Source organism: Nomascus leucogenys, chromosome 4 (genome assembly GCF_006542625.1).
Source record: "Nomascus leucogenys isolate Asia chromosome 4, Asia_NLE_v1, whole genome shotgun sequence".
Taxonomy (NCBI): Eukaryota; Metazoa; Chordata; class Mammalia; order Primates; family Hylobatidae; genus Nomascus; species Nomascus leucogenys.
The window spans coordinates 96,659,760-96,682,768 of NC_044384.1; the positions used below are offsets into that span (position 1 = coordinate 96,659,760).

Genomic DNA, 23,009 nt, shown 5'->3' on the forward strand with positions numbered 1-23,009 from the left:
AGGAATTTTGGTCACTACAAGCTGCATGTGTGTGACGAAGTCCTATTAGTAGAAATGCCCCCAGCTGACTCTCCAGCCAGTATGTGCCAATTAGAGACATCTTTGCAAAGCTTCCAAATTGCAGACACTGCAAATGGCCCTCAGGGGTCTGTTAAATTATTATGACCTCCGATATTGATAGTAATAAAGCTGTGCTCTTTCTGCCTATAATTTTAATATTTTACTAAACTATAGAGTCTCCTGTAACAAGAGCTACATTATTATCCTCTACAGTGCTGTACTGTTCATAATTTAAATAATAATGTACACTTCCTCATCCTAAATTACTTCACACATTAGATAGTAGTTTTTACCAACACCATTACAATCCTATTTTAGTGTGCTACATTATCCTAATTCTGTGTTCCTTCAATACTGCTCATAAAAGGACGGCACATGTTGCTGGCCAGTCTTTAATTTTAGGACACATGGAGGTATCATTGCATTGTCTTGTCTATGCTGCATTTTAGTATTCTACCCTCAATAAATATTGCAATTGTTCTACTATAATTTTATGAATTTTACCTAGTATATACATACAATGAATTTTATAATTATACATGTATATATATGTATATATGAAATAGTTCTATATTTTAGGAAGAACGTTGCCACACTAGGATTAGCTATAGATGCCTTCTGAATCTGTTACAAATTATATTGAAAGTCACAGCCTATAACTTTAGTAACTAATTGTGCTATATAATGCACTATTAAACTATATCACATTAATTAGTCATAAACTGTACATTTTAATAAAAAGTTCTCTGATAAGTTACCTTTGGATATGTTTGGTATCAATCATATTAATATTGCATACAGAAATCTCCTACTGCAAATTTTAGAAAGACAACATACTCTGGAATATCCTAAAGAGAGGGAAGAAACTATGAAATAATTGTTGGGGACAGTGGGAGAGAAGTCGACTGAGGAAAGAATATGTCTCAGGGTGCTTACTGGTCTGCCCAGGTATGCTAGGCAGCCCAGATGTGCTCAGCAGCTCAGGTAGCCGTAAAAGTGTTACTGTGACTTGTGTATTCTAAGTGAGATATGGGGAGAAATGAAGACAGGGGAGAGCTGCTGGGCAGTAGACAGCGGCCTGGAAGTGGGAGGACAGGAGTAGCAGCCGCACTCAGGGAGGTGAGTTGGCAGGCTGGTATTAGAGAGCAGGGAGTGGAGGCCAAGTAGTTTGGAGAGATGGCAATAAGATCAGTGGGTAGGAGACGCGGAGATGTCATAGTACAAAGTTATTGGCAATTCATTCATCCATTGGAAGTATTTGATTGGCTGAGTGCCCTGACTTGGAAGCAAAATTGCCTGGCTTCTAATCCCAACTCTGCTCCTTTCCAAGCATGTGACCTTTGGGAGCATGACTTTCCCCCTTGTGCCTCCATTTCTCCATGTGTATAATGATGATCAGAATCACATCTACTTCCTAGGTGTGCTGTGAAAATCCTATGAGTTAAACAGGGAAGTCACTTCAAATAACACCAGGCAGAAAGAGTCAGATCACAGTAAACAGTAGGTGCTAGCTTTGTCACTGTTATTGGTGGTTTTAGTTGTATTATAGGCCAGGCACTGTTCTGGGAGCTGGAGATGAAGTCACGAACGATAGAGGAGTCCTTGACTTATGGAGCTGGAATACAGTGGGTGAAACTGAAAATAAAATGATTCCAGATACTGATGCAAAGGAAAAGTAAAACCAGAGGAGTGGGGCTGGGGGAGAAGAGCAGCTGTACCAGGGGTCTCTGAAGAAGGAATTTTTGAAGGGAGCCTGGACGTTGGGAAGGAGCAGCTGCACGAAGACCAGGGTCTAGAGCCCTCCAGGCAGAGGGCACAGGAAGAACAAAAGCCCTGAGTGGGCACCATGCCTGGCATTTTCAAAGGCTTGGAGGCAGAGCCATGGAGCACAGTGGGTCTGGGACAGAGCAGCACAGGATGGCGTGGGAAAGGGAGGCAGAGTCCAGAGCCGAGTCCCTGTAGGTCCCACAGCTCAGTGGATGCCAACCTGGGTTCATATTAACATCACCTAGGGAGTTTTAACAAAAACTAAAATGCCTGGGTTCTGCCCCAGAGTTTTCGTTTGTTTGTTTGAGATGGAGTCTCACTCTGTCGCCCAGGCTGGAGTGCAGTGGCGCGATCTTGGCTCACTGAAACCTCCTCCTCCCGGGTTCAAGCGATTCTCCTGCCTCAGCCTCCCGAGTAGCTGGGATTACAGGCACGTGCCACCATGCCTGGCTAATTTTTGTATTTTTAATAGAGACAGGGTTTCACCATGTTGGCCAGGCTAGTCTCCAACTCCTGATCTCAGGTGATCCGCCCACCTCAGCCTCCAAAAGTGCTGGGATTACAGGCATAAGCCACCATGCCCGGCCTGCCCCAGAGATTTTTGAAAGGTCCCTGAGTGATTCGAACACACGGAAGACTCGGAGAACCCCTGCTGTGGACTACAGTAAGGGATGTGTATGTTGTTCTAATTGCACTGGGCAGGGCTAGGATCAGATACTTGTTTATGAAAAACTGCTCTGGTTGTCGTGTGTAGAATGGATCATGGAGTGGGACTGGGTGGTCGCTGACAGTGGAAGAGAGGAGACCAATGAGGACATAGGTCTTCAGAGACCAGGGACAGGGGGTGGTGACTGGGAAGAGGATGGCAGCAGTGAGGGGCTGGGAAAAGTGATGGTCAGGTTTGGTGTTTGAAGGGCAGAGCTCGTGAGACTTGCTGCAAGGTGGGTTGCGGGGGAAAGCGCAAATCGGGTGGCCCCAAGGTTTGGGGTTGGAGTTGCGTCAGTGGGAAGAAAAAAGTTTAATGGAGGGGGATCATGAGTTGTGCTTAGGACACATTAAGTTGGAGAAAATTATTCAATTTCAAAGTAGATAAACAGAGGGTCCAGTTGCTTGGAGCTGTTGTGAGAACAGCGAATCAGAGGTGCCTGGTGGGTCAGTTACACGAATGTAATCCTGACAAGGGCATGAGGCACAGTGTGAGGCAAGGATGCTATATTTATGCCATGAACAGTTTAACAAAAGTGACTCCATCGTTCAGAATGAGACTGTGAGTGGAATTATACATAATTATATTGCATGTATTTTGCATCATTTGCATTAAGTTATGGGCATTATAATATGCTTGACTTACTGTTGCCAGTTTTTAAGAACTGTAAAGGAGAATCGTAGGTTATGTTATTTTTGTTAAAAATTAATTGAAATATGATTTCTCTCTCTTATAAATCATCTAACTTGCTCTCCTTTAAAATTTTCCTGTAAATCACCTAGATCTGTGATAAATTCATCTTTCTCAGTATTAAGCTCAATTTTCCTCTGGTCATCACCTTAGGTATAAATAGAATGTCTTTATACTTGTGACTTTATGGGTTTAGAGTCTTATCATTCCAGCTTAATAAATTGCGCCTCCTTATCTGATCTCAATATGTTAGTGTAAATGTAATGTATCTTTATATTTGTATGAGCAACAAATGAATTTATTCATTTACCAAGTGCACAGAGTGAGTACCATCAATTGTCACAATTCTATAGCCCCATGGTTGTTGAAAGTTTGGCTAGTTTGCCTGTTATAGTATTGTGATGTTGAGAACAAAAACAGCACTGGAGGCATAGTAATTTTAAAAGTTATAACAATGTAGTGGAATCGTTTTAGTATAAAGCAGTACAGTGACATCAGTTTTTCTAAAATATCAAGAGGATAATGTGCCCCTTTTTAAAAGAGTTTAAGTAGGATTCTCTGGATAACTTTCAGATGTCTGTCCTGTAAAGAAAGGCATTCTCTACTCCGCCTAGGCATGGAAATTATTTCACTTTATTTAGTAACCATGATCCAGTGAAATCTGTTTTCTTTGGGTCAAGAGCCAGTGTTTAGAAATGCTTACATGTCTGGGTAGTTTCATCTCATAATACTTGAGATCTAATTTCGTATCTTGTTTATGGGGAAAGCCAGAAGCCAAACTTGTGATCATTGTTCTTTCCCTCCTTCAAGTCTCCTCAGACCGAATTCCTAGGATTTATGACTTCTTTATTTCTATTCCCAAATAATTCACCACTTGAATATGATGAAAGCTTGTGTTTGCTTCCAAATTATGATTTTCATTGAAGTTTAGTTCAACAAAATTCACGGTTCTATGTAATAAACTCTTCCCATGTAGATGATATTTTGATATACTTCTATAAATATTTTTATAACTGAGAGTGAAGCATCTAAACAATTGTTAAATATGTGCCTAGAATCTGCTTTAGAACAAAGGCTCTGCCAACAGCCATCATTTCCTCGTTTCTGGAATGGGTACCTTTTTCCCCATGCATCATTTTCAGTTGGGATTCTTAGCAATAAAGTAATGATAAAATCCAAACAAACACAGAGATTATGATTTTAATATACTTATTTATTTAAAAAGTACACAGTTTTAAATTGGTTTCAATAGGTTTCAAGCAGAAGGGACACTGCCTACCACTTGCAGTCCCATTTCTGATGAAGGGTTATTATCATGTGGCAAAATCACATTTGCATGACTGGCAAAGTAAAAAGATAACTTTTTGTCAACAGATCTTTAAGAGTTTATATCACGCACAGTTTAAAATCATGATGAGATGCTGATGGTTGGACTATATTCATGTCTTGTATGTTGCACCATATTTTGGTTCACAGTTTATCCATGATTTAGCATGCCAAGAGAACATCTCAGTCAGTGTCACCTTGAGAAGAGCATCAAAAGCAGAGGGAGCAGAAGAAGGACTGTCTGGGCTTGGAGACTCGGCGCACCCCCACACTCCCTTGCATTCTCCTATGGGGAAAGGCAGGGGTTGGTTAGACGGAAATAGACTCCAGGACATCTTCAACTTTCCAACCATGTGGATTCCCTCTCTAATGTAAGAACAAAGTCTTCTGGGACCTAGATGATGGTGCAGATTCAGTTTACTGAAAGGGATTATTTTCTCATGAGTAAACTTTTCAGCTGTAGTTCTTTGACCAGTGTGAGACTCTCATGGTGATTCTGATGGGAAAAGGAAACAGGAACAGTTCTCAGACTTACCTCAGGATGGAAGCCATGACAAGATTCTGGGCGCCTTCTGATCTTCTGGGCCTTTAGACGTTCACACTTAAGGGATTCATTATGTTGACTGTAGTTAAGGCATGTTTCCAAGGATTGCTTTTTTCTACTCTGCATTTCAGAGGTCAAAACTTGGCAATGACAACTCTCTTAACTACTGTCTCTCTCCAACAGTGGAAAGAATGTAATTTTCCTTCGCTAATAAATATTTCTCCCCCAGGTTTCCTTACCACTGATCCCCCTTACTGGTTTCCCTGGTAGTGAGTGGACCTGCACACAAAAGGATATACCTGATTTCAATGGGCGCCATGGTGATGGGGGCCACGGATTCACAGAGGCAGCTGCTGTCCACCACCACCATGAACAGGTTGCTGCTTGGGATTTGCTGGATGACGAAGGACCTGTTGGAACAAGAGGTAGGGAGACAGTCGTCATTTACCATCCATCAATTAACGAGCCATGAGGAAGACTTCTCTCCTGGGTGGCAGCAACTACCATATTTTGTAAAGCAAATTTTGGAGACTGTTTTACTATAACGTTACCTTTCTCCATGAGGCTCTTCACTTACAAATACCTAGCTTCACTAGGAAAACAAACAATAGCTATGATGACATGTGGCTCATACAACTCACCGTGGAAAGACTGAAATGCTGTATGTACAAAACACACACAAGAGTCAGAGTTGGCTGAATCACCTGTTTCCAAGGTTTAAGAGGTTAGACTTTCAAAGCCTAATTTCCTTCTCCCAGAGCCTAAACATTACCCCAAGTTACATTTGATGTTCCTCTAAGTGGCATTTTCTCTCCTCCTTCCCTCAATGATAGACTGAAACTATGTCATACCAATGGCAAAAGAGATAGATAGATAGTGAACTTCTTAGAGCCTTCCTTATACTGCTTTGCACAATGTCTGCCCAGTATACAGGAACAGTGTTTTGAATGAGATTAATGCTAGTCATTTATGAGGTCCCACACTTCCCAGAGCCCAAGTTCTGTAAGAACCAAGGCTGTGGAGGAGCCAAGATGGCCGAATAGGAAGAGCTCCCGTCCACAGCTCCCAGCATGAGTGACGCAGAAGATGGGTGATTTCTGCATTTCCATCTGAAGTACTGGGTTCATCTCACTAGGGAGTGCCAGACAGTGGGCGCAGCGCACGGTGCCCGAGCTGAAGCAGGGCGAGGCATTGCCTCACTCAGGAAGCACAAGGGGTCAGGGAGTTCCCTTTCCTAGTCAAAGAAAGGGGTGACAGACAGCACTTGGAAAATCGGGTCACTCCCACCCTAATACTGCACTTTTCTGCGGGCTTAAAAAACAGTACACCAGGAGATTATATCCTGCACCTGGCTCGGAGGGTCCTATGCCACAGAGTCTTGCTGATTGCTAGCACAGCAGTCTGAGATGAAACTGCAAGGTGGCAGCGAGGCTGGAGAAGGGGCACCCACCACTGCCCAGGCTTGCTTGATTAGGTAAACAAAGCAGCCAGGAAGCTCGAAATGGGTGGAGCCCACCACAGCTCGAGGAGGCCTGCCTGCCTGCCTCTGTAGGCTCCACCTCTGGGGGCAGGACACAGACAAACAAAAAGACAGCAGTAACCTCTGCAGACTTAAATGGCCCTGTCTGACAGCTTTGAAGAGAGTAGTGCTTCTTCCAGCATGCAGCTGGAGATCTGAGAACAGGCAGAATGCCTCCTCAAGTGGGTCCCTGACCCCTAAGCAGCCTAACTTGGAGGCACCTCCCAGTAGGGGCAGACTGACACCTCACATGGCCGGGTACTCCTCTGAGACAAAACTTCCAGAGGAACGATCAGGCAGCAGGATTCGTGGTTCACGAAAATCCGCTGTTCTGCAGCCACTGCTGCTGGCAAACAGGGTCTGGAGTGGACCTCTAGCAAACTCCAACAGACCTACAGCTGAGGGTCCTGTCTGTTAGAAGGAAAACTAACAAACAGAAAGGACACCCACACCAAAAACCCATCTGTACATCACCATCATCAAAGACCAAAAGTAGATAAAACCACAAAGATGGGGAAAAAACAGAGCAGAGCAGAAAAACTGGAAACTCTAAAAAGCAGAGTGCCTCTCCTCCTCCAAACGAATGCAGTTCCTCACCAGTGACAGAACAAAGCTGGACAGAGAATGACTTTCATGAAGAAGGCTTCAGACGATCAAACTACTCTGAGCTACAGGAGGAAATTCAAGCCAAAGGCAAAGAAGTTAAAAACTTTGAAAAAGAATTAGACGAATGAATAACTAGAATAACCAATATAGAGAAGTGCTTAAAGGAGCTGATGGAGCTGAAAGCCAAGGCTCGAGAACTACACGAAGAATGCAGAAGCCTCAGTAGCTGATGCAATCAACCAGAAGAAAGGGTATCAGCGATGGAAGATGAAATGAAACGAGAAGGGAAGTCTCGAGAAAAAAGAATAAAAAGAAATGAACAAAGCCTCCAAGAAATATGGGACTATGTGAAAAGACCAAATCTACGTCTGATGGGTGTACCAGAAAGTGATGGGGAGAATGGAACCAAGTTGGAAAACACTCTGCAGGATATTATCCAGGAGAACTTCCCCAATCTAGCAAGGCAGGCCAACATTCAGATTCAGGAAATACAGAGAAGGCCACAAAGAAAGATATTCCTCAAGAAGAGCAACTCCAAGACACATAATTGTCAGATTCACCAAAGTTGAAATGAAGGAAAAAATGTTAAGAGCAGCCAGAGAGAAAGGTCGGGTTACGCACAAAGGGAAGCCCATTGGACTAACAGCTGATCTCTTGTCAGAAACTCTACAAGTCAGAAGAGAGTGGGGGCTGATATTCAACATTGTTAAAGTAAGGAATTTTCAACCCAGAATTTCATATCCAGCCAAACTAAGCTTCGTAAGTGAAGGAGAAATAAAATACTTTACAGACAAGCAAATGCTGAGAGATTTTTGTCACCACCAGGCCTGCCCTAAAAGAGCTCCTGAAGGAAGCACTAAACATGGAAAGGACAACCAGTACCAGCCACTGCAAAATCATGCCAAATTGTAAAGACCATCAAGGCTAGGAATAAACTGCATCAACTAACGAGCAAAATAACCAACTAACAAACATCATAATGACAGGATCAAATTCAAACATAACAATATTAACTTTAAATGTAAATGGACTAAATGCTCCAATTAAAAGACACAGACTGGCAAATTGGATAAAGAGTCAAGACCCTGGCAAATTGGATAAAGAGTCAAGACCTATCAGTGTGCTGTATTCAGGAAACCCATCTCATGTGCAGAGACACATCTAGGCTCAAAATAAAGGGATGGAGGAAGATCTACCAAGCAAATGGAAAACAAAAAAGGGCAGGGGTTGCAATCCTCGTCTCTGAGAAAACAGACTTTAAACCAACAAAGATCAAAAGAGACAAAGAAGGCCATTACATAATGGTAAAGGGATCAATTCAACAAGAAGAGCTAACTATCCTAAATATATATGCACCCAATACAGGAGCACCCAGATTCATAAAGCAAGTCCTGAGTGACCTACAAAGAGACTTAGACTCCCACACAATAATAATGGAAGACTTTAACACCCCACTGTCAACATTAGACAGATCAACGAGACAGAAAGTTAACAAGGATATCCAGGAATTGAACTCAGCTCTGCACCAAGCAGACCTAATAGACATCTACAGAACTCTCCACCCGAAATCAACAGAATATACATTTTTTTCAGCACCATACCACACCTATTCCAAAATTGACCACATAGTTGGAAGTAAAGCTCTCCTCAGCAAATGTAAAAGAACAGAAATTATAACAAACTGTCTCTCAGACCACAGTGCAATCAAACTAGAACTCAGGATTAAGACACTCACTCAAAACTGACTACTGGGTACATAACAAAATGAAGGTGGAAATAAAGATGTTCTTTGAAACCAAGGAGAACAAAGACACAACATACCAGAATCTCTGGGACACATTCAAAGCAGTGTGTAGAGGGAAATTTATAGCACTAAATGCCCACAAGAGAAAGCAGGAAAGAGCCAAAATTGACACCCTAACATCACAATTAAAACAATTAGAAAAGCAAGAGCAAACACATTCAAAAGCTAGCAGAAGGCGAGAAACAACTAACATCAGAGCAGAACTGAAGGAAATAGAGACACGAAAAAACCCTTCAAAAAATTAATGAATCCAGGAGCTGTTTTTTTTTGAAAAGATCAACAAAATTGATAGACTGCTAGCAAGACTAATTAATAAAGAAGTAAAGAGAGAAGAATCAAATAGATGCAATAAAAAATGATAAAGGGGATATCACCACTGATCCCACAGAAATACAAACTACCATCAGAGAATACTACAAACACCTCTATGCAAATAAACTAGAAAATCTAGAAGAAATGGATAAATTCCTCGACACATACACCCTCCCAAGACTAAACCAGGAAGAAGTTGAATCTCTGAATAGACCAATAACAGGCTCTGAAATTGTGGCAATAATCAATAGCTTACCAACCAAAAAGAGTCCAGGACCAGATGGATTCACAGCCCAATTCTACCAGAGGTACAAGGAGGAACTGGTACCATTCCTTCTGAAACTAAACTATTCCAATCAACAGAAAAAGAGGGAATTCTCCCTAACACATTTTATGAAGCCAGCATCGTCCTGATACCAAAGCCTGGCAGAGACATAACCAAAAAAGAGAATTTTAGACCAATATCCCTGATGAACATCAATGCAAAGTCCTCAATAAAATACTGGCAAACCGAATCCAGCAGCACATCAAAAAGCTTATCCACCATGATCAAGTGGGCTTCATCCCTGGGATGCAAGGCTGGTTCAACATACACAAATCAATAAACGTAATCCATCATATAAACAGAACCAAAGACAAAAACCACATGATTATCTCAATGGATGCAGAAAAGGCCTTTGAGAAGATTCAACAACCCTTCATGCTAAAAACTCCCAATAACTTAGGTATTGATGGGATGTATCTCAAAATAATAAGAGCTATCTATGACAAACCCACAGCCAATATCATACTGAATGGGCAAAAACTGGAAGCATTCCCTTTGAAAACTGGCACAAGACAGGGATGCCCTCTCTCACCACTCCTATTCAACATAGTGCTGGAAGTTCTGGCCAGGGCAATTAGGCAGGAGAAGGAAATAAAGGGTATTCAATTAGGAAAAGAGGAAGTCAAATTGTCCCTGTTGGCAGATGACATGATTGTATACCTAGAAAACCCCATTGTCTCAGCCCCAAATCTCCTTAAGCTGATAAGCAACTTCAGCAAATCTCAGGATACAAAATCAATATGCAAAAATCACAAGCATTCTTATACACCAATAACAGACAAACAGAGAGCCAAATCATGAGTGAACTACCATTCACAATTGCTTCAAAGAGAATAAAATACCTAGGAATCCAACTTACAAGGGATGTGAAGGACCTCTTCAAGGAGAACTACAAACCACTGCTCAATGAAATAAAAGAGGATACAAACAAATGGAAGAACATTCCATGCTCATGGGTAGGAAGAATCAATATCATGCAAATGGCCATACTGCCCAAGGTAATTTATAGATTCAATGCCATCCCCACAAGCTACCAATGACTTTCTTCACAGGATTGGAAAAAACTACTTTAAAATTCATATGGAACCAAAAAAGAGCCCACATCACCAAGTCAATCCTAAGCCAAAAGAACAAAGCTGGAGGCATCACACTACCTGACTTCAAACTATACTACAAGGCTACAGTAAGCAAAACAGCATGGTACTGGTACCAAAACAGAGATATAGATCAATGGAACAGGACAGAGCCCTCAGAAATAAAGCCACATATCTATGACTATCTGATCTTTGACAAACCTGACAAAAACAAGCAATGGGGAAAGGATTCCCTATTTAATAAATGATGCTGGGAAAACTGGCTAGCCATATGTAGAAAGCTGAAACTGGATCCCTTCCTTACACCTTATACAAAAATTAATTCAAGATGGATTAAAGACTTAAATGTTAGACCTAAAACCATAAAAACTCTAGAAGAAAACCTAGGCAATACCATTCAGGACATAGGTGTGGGCAAGGACTTCATGTCTAAAACACCAAAAGCAATGGCAACAAAAGCCAAAATTGACAAATGGGATCTAATTAAACTAAAGAGCTTGTGCACAGCAAAAGAAACTACCATCAGAGTGAACAGGCAACCTACAGAATGGGAGAAAATTTTTGTAACCTACTCATCTGACAAAGGGCTAATATCCAGAATCTACAATGAACTCAAACAAATTTACAAGAAAAAAACAAACAACCCCATCAAAAAGTCGGTGAAGGACATGAACAGACACTTCTCAAAAGAAGACATTTATGCAGCCAAAAAACACATGAAAAAATGCTCATCATCACTGGCCATCAGAGAAATGCAAATCAAAACCACAATGAGATACCATCTCACACCAGTTAGAATGGCCATCATTAACAAGTCAGGAAACAATAGGTGCTGGAGAGGATGTGGAGAAATAGGAACACTTTTACACTGTTGGTGGGACTGTAAACTAGTTCAACCATTGTGGAAGTCAGTGTGGTGATTCCTCAGGGATCTAGAACTAGAAATACCATTTGACCCAGCCATCCCATTACTGGGTATATACCCAAAGGACTATAAATCATGCTGCTATAAAGACACATGCAGACGTATGTTTATTGTGGCACTATTCACAATAGCAAAGACTTGGAACCAACCCAAATGTCCAACATCGATAGACTGGATTAAGAAAATATGGCACATATACACCATGGAATACTATGTAGCCATAAAAAATGATGAGTTCATGTCCTTTGTAGGGACATGGATGAAACTGGAAATCATCATTCTCAGTAAACTATTGCAAGGACAAAAAACCAAACACTGCATGTTCTCACTCATAGGTGGGAATTGAACAATGAGAACACATGGACACAGGAAGGGGAACATCACACTCCAGGGACTGTTGTGGGGTGGGGGTAGCGGGGAGGGATAGCATTAGGAGATACACCTAATGCTAAATGAGGAGTTAATGAGTGCAGCACACCAACATGGCACATGGATACATATGTAACAAACCTGCACATTGTGCACATGTACTGTAAAACTTAAAGTACAATTAAAAAAAAAAAAAAAGAACCAAGGCTGTATACCTGCTCTGACCTTCTGATCCATCAGGATAGTTAGTCCAGCTTAAACAAGCTTGGCAGTGCCACCTTCTCACATTGCCCAACACGGTGAAGTGACAAAGACACTATAAAATAATCCTTTAACACAAAACACTACTGACTCTTTGGAGGAACAAATGAGGGATGAGAATCTCATATTCTTCCAGAACCAACAGATTAGCTAAATATTTAACTCCAGGGTTAGAACCCCTATCAATCACATAACTTTTCATAATATTTCATTAAATTCAGTTTCATAGATTTTAACTTAACAAATGGACATTAACAAAATTGACAGTTTCTCCAAAGGTTTTACCTTCATTTGCCTTTCTCGCAATAAACTTGTTCCATTCTTTTGAGTATATCACCATGGTGAACTAAAATCACGCAATGAAGAAACGTTCTTCTGCTTTATGGGACGTTATAAAGAAGGGAAAGGAACTCCCCCTTTTTTAACCTGTTGCCACCTCATATGTTGAATGATCCATGAATGCCTCTGAGACTGCAACACAATGGTTTCTTTTCTATAAATGCCCAATGCCTATCTAATATCCCACAGTTATGTTCATTTTCTACATCTGTAGTAGGGAACAGGGCTTGCCACTGTGCAAAGATGTTTCCTCATTGCCTTAACCACTATCTACACTGGGACACCTACTCTCTGCTCTTCCTACTCTTATCTAGAACTATATCTGGCTTCAGAAAAATATTCAATCTTGCTGTTTCGCTAATTAATTTCATCTATAGCTATCTATATGTGCTTTACCTTCCCTCTTTAACACTAGACTCTTTCTTGCCTATGCAAGAATGTTACTCCAGCAATTGGCCTCTTCTGAATGGATTTTGCCCATCAACATAAATATATTCTACCTGAGATAGCTCTCATTAGAGAACCAACAATTTCCACCTTTGAGGTGGCAGGTTAACAGAGTCTCAAAGGAAAGTACAAAACCAAGATCACAAAACCCTCTGAAGAACAAATGGCTGACTATAAGATTAAGCCAAGTGTGTCTGCCAGACGAACAATAAAGGAGAAGAGTTGAAAATATGACACAAAAGATCCAAAGGAGAAAATATTTTTTGCACTGAAAAAACAAATCCAATTCTTTTCAATGAATGGGCCCACTGAAACATGAGTAAAAAACTTCCTATCATCAAAGATACAGACCAATCCTAAAAGCTTCCCTAGAAACAAATTACTTAGAATGAGAATAAAACCAGTTTCTCAATGGGAGTACTGAAGATGAAGAAACAGAATAATATATTTAAAGTTTTGAGGAAAAAAGAGAGTCAAAGGTATGTCAGTGTCCAGAGAAAAATAGATTCTAAATCTCTGTAGACATTTATAGAAAATTATATTTTCAAATTAGGAATAATCATTGAAAAATATTTAAAACCTGATCAATCTGGATAGCATGAGAAATTAAACACCCACCTACAGACACATGACTGCCAGTATAAGCCTAAAATTATTACCAATCACAATAACTGTGAGGTTGTTAGATTCACATATTAAAAGGCAAAGAAAGACTCTTAAATTGAGTTTATAAACATTATGCTGTTTGCCACAAACACTCCTAAAACAGAATGACATAGGAGAAAAAGGGAAAAATATACCAAAAATATGCTAACAAAGAAACAGGTTTAGGTTTAGTAGTAATATACAAATATTCAGAGTAAAGTATCGTTAAAATATAATAAATAAAAGTTCATACCAAAAAGTATTATAATCCACTAACAAGATAAAATATGATTCTTTATTCACATAATGATCATAGTATACAAACTGAAAGAAATAACAAAAGGGATGTCTGAAAGCATGATCTGTTAAAAATATGGACCCAAGATATAAACAAACAACACAGAATATAAATTATTTTCAAACACAGGGAACTGCAACACATTCCAAAGAACCTCTAGTACTGATTACACATTCTTCTTTTATGGTAGAGTACAATTAGATATTAATACCAAAAAGATATAAACAGTAAAAATTAAGTTAAAAAACACCTTTTTATCAATCCTTGAGATTTGATAATAGCCCAGATTCACATTTGTGCGGTATAACCTTAGACATTTTCATCAGAAAAAATAAAGGTTGCAAATATTTGACTAAGTTTTCAAATCAAGAAGCTGGAAAAATAAGAAGATAAACCTGCACCTGTGCCCTATACATTGTCTTCCCCCTTGTCCACTGGATTGAGTATTAATGTCCCTCTGCAAAGCCTATCTTTCAGGCTTCTTCAAGGATGTGACTGGTGGAAAAGAAGAGATAGGTGACCGCTGCACAAATGGTTTCCCTCAACTACTAGCCCTTCCTGGAGGTCGGCAAACATGCTGTCACATCTCCCAGCTCAGGAAAAACAAAACTGTCTCTTAACCCTCCCTCCTGCAACCACCCCGTTTCTCTATCTATCTTTCTTTATAACACAACTCCTAAAAATAATTATCTATAATCCTTCTCTCTCTCCCTCCAACTCTCTCTCTTCATACATCTCCCTCCTTCAGAAATTGTATTCCACCAAGGCTGTAGTCCTCATCACTCCAACTGAATCAGTTATTGCCAAGGACACCAATGACTTCACCACTTTCCTCTGTCTCTTCCTCCTTGCTTGTTTACTGTCTGCCCCTCATAAAAGACTGTAGTTTCCAAAGCAACAAGGCTGCATCTGACTGCCTGAGGTTATCAGTTATCTCTAGCACCTAGGGTTGTGCCTGGGACAGAGCAACTTCTCAGTAAATATTTGTTGGATCAATGACAGAACTTGAAATGATAAAGGCAGAAGAATAAAATAAAAATTAAACTGTGAAGACAACCAGCAGAATCAAACTCTGGTTTAAAAGCTTACTGACATAAATCAACTTTGGCACGCGTGATCAAGAAATTAAGTCACAAAGTATCATTATAACCTGTAAGATACGGGAGCATTTTCAACATTTTTTGGTGACTATTATGTATAGTATTGTAAACAATCTGAGAACTTAAGAGAAAACACGCCTTTGGGGATAAAGCATAAATTATCTACATTTGGCCAAGCTATAAAAATCATGAGCAAACCAATCGCCACAAAGAAAACTGAAATGCTCATTGAGAATCTACCCCCAGGTGAATTCTACCCAATCACCCAAAGAACAGATATTGCTGTGTTCATAGAAAACCCACATGAACCCACTGACCAACTATTAGAACTAATAAAAGAACTCAGCAAGCTGGCTAGTTACATAATCAGCATATAAAACCACAGCCTGACACTGGCAATACCCAATGAAAAATATTTGTGAAATAAAGAACCATTGATAGTATCAATAATCAGTATAAAATGCCCAAGAATAAATCTATTAAACATATGCCTTTATGAAGAAAATGATGATGCAAATTTACTGAGGAACATAAAAATACTAGCTAAAAATTGGAGGGAAGTACAATGGTGGTGGAAAGGAACATTCATATTTTAAATATGTCATTTCTCTCTTAATTAACTTTTTAATTCAAAGCAATTGCAATAAAAATCTCAATAGGATATTTTATGGAATTTGAGAACATGATTCTAAGATTGTTTCAGAAGAGTAAATATAGAGAATAGTCTGGACAATTATAAAAAATTGGGTTTTATAAAAAAGTTGCTTGCCATACCCAGTATCAAAACTCGTGAGACAATTCATAGAAGAGGAAACACAGATGAGTAACAAATAGGTAAAAGCGGATTCAATCTCACTAAAAATTAGAGAAGTATAAGTGAAAATAATGATTGATTTGACTAGACATGGGTAAAAATTTAAGTCTATGATAATATCAAATAATGGAGAAAGTCTGAAGAAATGAATACTCTTCTATACCACAGGTGGGAAAGTGAAATTTATAGCTACTATGAGGACAATTTGTTATTATTATAGTGGAAATCTTTTACACCCTATTTCTCTGTAGTTTTACTTCTCAGTAAAATAAACTCTTGTTCAGAACCCAAGAAGTCATGTACAAAGATGCTCTTGGTAGCAATGTTCACTGTAAGAAAAAAAAAGCAAAAAAACCCCCGACCTAAATGTCCAATATTGGGGCAATGATTGAATAAGCAAGAATATGTCCACTCGGTGGTCTTCTTGGCACCAGGTGACAGGGTAAAGAGGATCTCAATTTACTGTCACGAAAGGAGACCCAAGACGTTGGGTGGGAAAATAAATAATGTTGTAAAACTATACGTGAAGTACCAGTATTTAAGAATATTTAGGACTATTTAAGAATATTTAATTCTGCTACAGAGAAATAAGAAAAATAAATGAGATGGATAAAACTTTTAAGATGTATTAGGTATAGATAGCACATAAGTGACCCATGACTCATGTTAGAGTAGAGTAAATGGACTCAATAAGTAGAGCGTATGCAAGTTGAACAGAAATAGTAAAGGAAGAATATATGAAGTGTCCTCCTATAGAGAAGAAGGAAGGGAAGGACCACATAAAATTAAAGGCACTCCATTCTTAAGGCACAGACCTTGTTGTCTCTAGGTTGATAGCTCTCTCCTGGGCAATCCTTAAATTAACTCACTGGCAACATCCATTCTCTGCCTGAGACACACAGATAAATGCCGTGGCTGCTCAGGAGGTTACAGGCAAGCTACACACTTGCCCTTGCACCTCTCCAATAAGGCAAGCATGTGTTGGCTGCAGGCACCTTCTGCCTGCTGAGGCCCTGTTCCAGACTGAGGACCCTCAAGTGTGGTCCTCCTGGCTACACCATCAGTGGGAGAGAGAGCAGGAGAGGGTGGAGACAAGAGAAGGGGAAGGAAGGGAAGATAGGAGAGAGAAGAGGAGAACAGAGAACAGTGCATAACACAGGATACAGGGAGGGAGATCCTCTGCCCTCTTTCCCCTTGCTTCTAGCCATATGCTTTAAATGAATTCAATCAGCCAAATGATTTGAGCATCTTAATTTTTTGGTAAGTCTTTTTGTTTTGTAACCTCTAGGATTACTTGCCTCGTAAGTAGTTGGCATTTATACATAAAGTGAGTACGAAAAAAGACACACTTCTATAAATTCTTTATATGTATATCTCTCTGTCTTTATGTATGTATGTATGTATCTAATGCATGGATGTATAAATAAAGGTCAGGAAGGTTACACACCACACCAGCAACAGTGGTTACCTCTGAAGAAAGGCCTGTAACAGGGAGTAACTGTCAAGGGTCACTTGAACTCCATCTGTAACCCTGAAGTTCTCTACAAGGAGAATGTATTAATGTCTTCTTAAAACAAGTATAAAGTGAACTGTGAGGGTCAAGCCCATTTTACAAAAGAGAAAACTGAAACTCAACAAGGATAAACTCTTACCACAGCTATATGAATAAGATAAAATTATGCCCATTTTACAGATGGGGAAACAAAAAACTAAGTACCTACAGTAACTGGGGCAGAGCAGAGGTTCAAACCCAAAGCTGCAGGGCTCCGGAGCCCAGGCTAGTGTGGTTCTTTTGCCACAGGCAGCAGACTGTCTGTCTCGTGCTGGAATGATTAGAGCTCAAACTCCTTGAGGACAGACCCAGAGTGATCACTCAATGCAGATGCTTAATGACAGCAAATGCAAGATATCATTGTTTTCAAAGTCCCACAGCCAACTTTCCTTCTTTCTTTCCCAAATCCTAGGAGTTGAAAAGCCCCGAAAGCAGCTACACTGAGAGGAGAAAAGCCACCCCCTACAAAAGATTTGCCAGCGGAAAGATTAACTACTTTTCCATATTTTAAAGACTTACTGTCTGCTTATTAACATGGTGCTTCGGAGGGGCCTGGGCAATGTTAGCTGTACATTTATGTGTACAATGTGTATTTATGGCCCGGGGTGCAGGGTTGAACTTCATAAAACACACCTCCATCCAGCTGGGCCCAGCAGCCAGGCTGACATCATAGTCAGAGGGGCTGTGGCCTGGTGGGTTTGCCTGGGGGCCAAAAAAGGCGAGGAGGGAAATGCCTCAGCAGAGAATCACAGCGGTTGTTTCTAAGCAGGGATAGGTCAAAATGCGTGAAATAAATTAGGTCCTCGAGGGAAAGGGAGTTGGGAGAGGGAAGCAATTTTGATGTGTCCATTGCCAAAACTGAAATAATCCAGTCCTCCCTTTCCCACTCACTACAGACAGAGAAAGAACTGGAGGGAAAAAGATGATGCGATTTCAAGACAGCCTCCCCTGACGAGACAAGAGTATTTGCCGCACACTATCTTCCGAGAGGGGCTTTCCTGAGCAAATGATGAAAGCAATCACCATGCCTCCCTCGTACTCCCTCTGAACGAGCACGCAGGATGGGGAGGAATGCAGGGATAAGATCCCCCGAGGACCACAGGATTGCACATGTGGAGAGCTCGTTTGGCTTGCCTTTCATTAAATGGGTACAAAACTGTGGCTTGAAAAATATTTGGTCAGGATAGAATCTTAAAACGTTTTGACCCTAGACTGATGTATTTCACCCTTTATAGATTTTTACCCTTTATATAGATTCTCCAGATTTTATCCAAAGATAAAATGAAAGCCAATGAGTCTGTCCCAGGGAGCTACTGAATTTGGCACTGGCCCTGTTCATAGTGTCCTGTTCCCCGGCTGGATGGGGCACCTGGCTGTGGCTCTCTACCAGGATCCTGTTCTCCTCGGAGGTAGAAAGTGGCCCTATCCCCCACCTGCCCTGCCCCAGCAAGCACCAGGTTTCCCTACATGGACCCAGGCCCATAAGTTGAGAGCAAACCTTTGGTGAATGTTAAAATTCAAAAGAAAACAATTATTTTGTACGTGTTCTAGCATAACTGGATAGCCATCTTATGAGACAGTAGGAGAGAGGTGGACAGGAAGAGAAATACACAAATATTTTCTCCTTATGATGACTGATGCAATGATCTTAAATGAAACGTAGTAATTAAACTTCAGCAGGACATTGAAAAAGCAACATAGCATGCCGCAGTGAGGATTGGCCTAGAAATGCAAGTGAACAAGATTACTGAGTTGTCCCAGCTTAATAAAAATAGAAACATGAAACCATTCTTTTTTTCTTTCGTTTCCTTCCTTTCCTTCCTTTCCTTCCCTTCCCTCCCCTCTCCTCTCCTTCCCTCCCTTCCCCTCTCCTTCCCTCCCTTCCCCTCTCCTTCCCTCTCCCTCTCTGTCTCCCTCTCCTCCCTCTCTCTTTCTTTCGATATGGTTTTGCTCTGTCGCCTAGGCTGGAGTGCAGTGGTGCAATCGTAGCTCACTGCAGCCTTGAATTCCTAGGCTCAAGCAATCCTTCCTACTCAGTCTCCCAAGGAGCTGGGACCACAGGAGCATGACCCATGCCTAAGGGTAAGAGTATCTGTTGGAGGGAAATACCTCTTTCCATGAATACTGATGTTCTTGTCGGGTAGGCCCTGACCAGTGTTCACATGGCAGACAAAAGGCAGGCCTGTTTTCTAACCCAAATAAGCTTGGAGTGGGAGTAGGGGGTTGGGGGAGGGTTTCCAACTCTAAATTAGTGCCAGCCAACGCTAGAACTTGTGGCGCATGGTGTCACTTTGTCCTCCCCTAAATCTGGGACTACAAAAAATCCCCACTTGACATCCAGTTCACATCCCAGAAAATCTGTTCATGTAAGACATCCTATACAGCATTGGAAAACAGCCAGTGCTGTGGGATCTGTTCAGTAGGTGCCTAAGAGCCACTGGACAGAAATCCCATCCCTGAAAAAAATCCTTAAAAGAACAGAAGTAAGCACCCATTTGTGAATCAAATTTAGCATCATGCTTAGGATAAAACACTCAGAGCAGGCTAATTAGAGTCAGAAGAAGGCAAGGATGCTCACTCTCCTGTTATTTATCCTTGTTCTAAAAGTGTCAGCCTATGCAATTAAATCAGAGAAAAGACAGATGATTGTCTGTTGGAACAAAGCAAGTGTTCTCAGGTCCCCAAAGCTTGCCCCTGCCCCCATCCCCATAATCATTTCCTCCGTTTCCCTATATATCTATCTTAATGGTGTTACCCTCTATGCAGTCACACAGCCAGAGATCTCCAATGAACTCGGAACATCTTCCTCCCTGAACATTGCCATGCTCTAGTTTGACTATATCCTTAAAGCCTCTCAAATCCATCCTCCCATCTGCATCCTGCAGGGCCAGCTTTATGGGTGCGACCAGAGTAGTTGCAGAGGGGCCTACTCTCAGAAGGGCTGGTCACTTGGAGTTCAGTGTTCTGCAGGCATGGCTGTCTTAAAATTCTTAACTTTATCTTTGAATTTGTGTTTTATAAGTGAAGTCCAGAGGCCAATGGGGCACGCACAGGAGTGGAGAGAGGAGGGCTGTGAGGAGGCGGTGGTTGAGGCTTGCCTCATGAACTGTTGCACTCTCCTCCATCTCCCCAGGGTGTTCCCAGCTACCTATTCCCCTCCTGCACTCAGCCCAGCAACTAGAGCCCTGCCCCCCACCTCACCTGCACCTGGCTGGGCCTGGGCCAGGCAAGCAGAGGGTCAAGGCTTGGGAGTGACTGGCAGTGCCACAGCATGTTCAGTGGGTGACTTAGCAAGGGCAAACCTCCCGCCCACCCTGATCCAGGTACCAAGTATTTGGTATTTGATGCAAAGATTGAAATCCCTTGTAGACTGGCTATCCCCCATGAGTAGGGACAGTAAGCCCCTGGCAAGGGGAGATTCAGTCCCCTCCTCCAGCCAGGACACAGCACCTCGGTCCTGTGGCTAGTGGGAGGGAGAAGCCCTGTGGCTGCTGAGCTGCACACCCCACCAGGTAACTGGGCAGGGCTCCTTAAGCACTGGGCCAATGTGCAGCCCTGTGTCTGAAGGAGCACAATGTTAAAATAGCAAATAAAAAAATCATGAACAGTCAAGAGAGACCACAGAAAGAAGGAAGAAGTTTTACCTTTTAGTACCTTTAAGAATACATTTTTCTTGCTTTTTAAACAAGCAGCCCACAATTTTATTTTGCACGGGGCCTGGCCAGTTATGAAGCCAACCCTGCTAACCTGCAAAATGTTTGTTAGGCTCATCTTCCAACTGGTCTCCCTGCCATGGCCCATTCTTGAGGTGGTCCTTCCCAAGTGCAAGGCTGACACCCTGTCCCTCTTTTTACACCTTTCCACAGCACCTGTCATCTACCCGATGGTCTGCATTGAGTGAAGCAAACAGGGCCTTTATGTTCTACCTGGCTCTCTCTCCAGCCTGATGTGTTCAACCATCCCAGCCCCAAAGCCACCTTCCAGTCCAACCTCCAGGCTGCTGACCTACCCATGAGCCCCTGAGTGCACCATGCTGCTTCTCTCACAGTGCTGAGACCCAGATGGAGCTCTAATTCTTACCTTGGTTGCTCACTGGAATCACCTGAAGAGCATTTTGTTTTGTTTCATTTTGCATTTTTTTTCTACTGATGGCCATGCCTAACATAAATTATATTGGAATCCCTGCAAGAAGGACCAAGGCATCTTTTTTTTTTTTTTTCCTTTAAGCTTCTGGAGTGATTCCAACATCCTTCAAGGCTGAGACTGTCTGGTCTAGAATTGTGCTTCTCAAGCTGAGTATGCTTATGGATGACCTGAGGATCTTGCTGAAATGCCAGTTTCTGTTCAGTGGGTCTAGGGTAGGGCCCATGATTCTGCCTTTCTCACCTTCTACCAGGCAATGCTGATGCTGCTGGTTCAGGGACCAGCAAGCCTCTGAGTGTTGAAGCCACCTCCTCCCATACCTTTGGAGAACCCCAATTCAGTTATAAAAGACTTATTAAATGTCACTTTCTCCATGAAGCCCTCCTTCTCAAAGGGAATTATGTCTTCCTCCATTCTCCCATGACATGTTGTAGGTACCTGTATCACCCATATAAAATCCACAGCCTTTTTAATTCCATATGTGTGTGGAATTAAATGCTCACAGCGATTTTGCCATCCTTGTACTGCTACACTGGAAATGACTAGGATAGACACCAGCACTCTAGGCTACATAAAGGATAGTCTGAAAACTGTAAGCTTTGGAGTTTGTAGAAAATTCTCTTTTTGCAACCCAGGAAAACAAATGGAAGAGTTACCTTCTAGGGCAGCTAAAAGTGAGATCCAACAAGAGACTTCTGTAAATGTCAGATGGGAGGCAGAGGTCACACACATTAAGAAGCCATAAACAAAACAAATAAGAAAACAAATGGTTTCCCAATAGGAGCTCAAATCAAAAGCCGTAAGGACAGATGCCTCCAATTCTACAGGTTGGTGGCAGTAGGAATTGATTTAATCATCAATACAGTATAGTGAGTAGGCCAGCTACTGTCTTCCTTCCCTTCAAGATCTTTCTCTAGGTAACCAGGCAGCTATTAATATTTTGTTTTGTAATTTGGGTATTTTTGTTTCCTACTAGACTTCTGAGAGCAAGGCAGAGACCTCCTTTTTTCTGTTTTCTACACGTCATTGAATAACAATGGAAAATGAGTAGAAGATACAGCCAGGTGTGGTGGCTCATGCCTGTAATCCCAGCTCTTTGAGAGGCCAAGGAAGGAGGGTCGCTTAACCCCAGGAGTTTCAGACCAGCCTGGGAAACTAATAGTGAGGCTCTATGTAAAAAAAAAAAAAAAAAAAAAAAAAGACAGATATGATGATGCATGCCTGTAGTCCCAGCTACTCAGGAGGCTGAGGCAGGAGGATCACTTGAGCCCAGGAGTTTGAGGCTGCAGTGAGCTATGATCATGCCACTGCACTCCAGCCTGGGCAACGGACCAAGACACTGTCTCAAAAAAACAAACAAAAA

At 41.5% G+C, this 23,009-nt stretch overlaps 1 protein-coding gene across 3 annotated transcripts in view; it reads right to left on the reverse strand.

Moving 5' to 3' along the window:
- Positions 1-4,415: 4,415 nt before the first annotated feature.
- Positions 4,416-23,009, reverse strand: part of CACNA2D3 (calcium voltage-gated channel auxiliary subunit alpha2delta 3) — a 962,218-nt gene continuing 943,624 nt past the window's right edge. For 2 of the 3 annotated variants that reach the window (XM_030811589.1, XM_030811588.1), the window contains 3 exons: positions 5,391-5,503; positions 5,085-5,167; positions 4,416-4,835 (listed from right to left, as the gene is read on the reverse strand). In XM_030811589.1, the coding sequence (XP_030667449.1) occupies positions 4,743-4,835; positions 5,085-5,167; positions 5,391-5,503 (289 nt within the window). In that variant the 3' untranslated portion in view covers positions 4,416-4,742. The remainder of the gene's footprint in view (positions 4,836-5,084; positions 5,168-5,390; positions 5,504-23,009) is intronic. The other variant, XR_004029736.1, reaches the window with a different exon arrangement.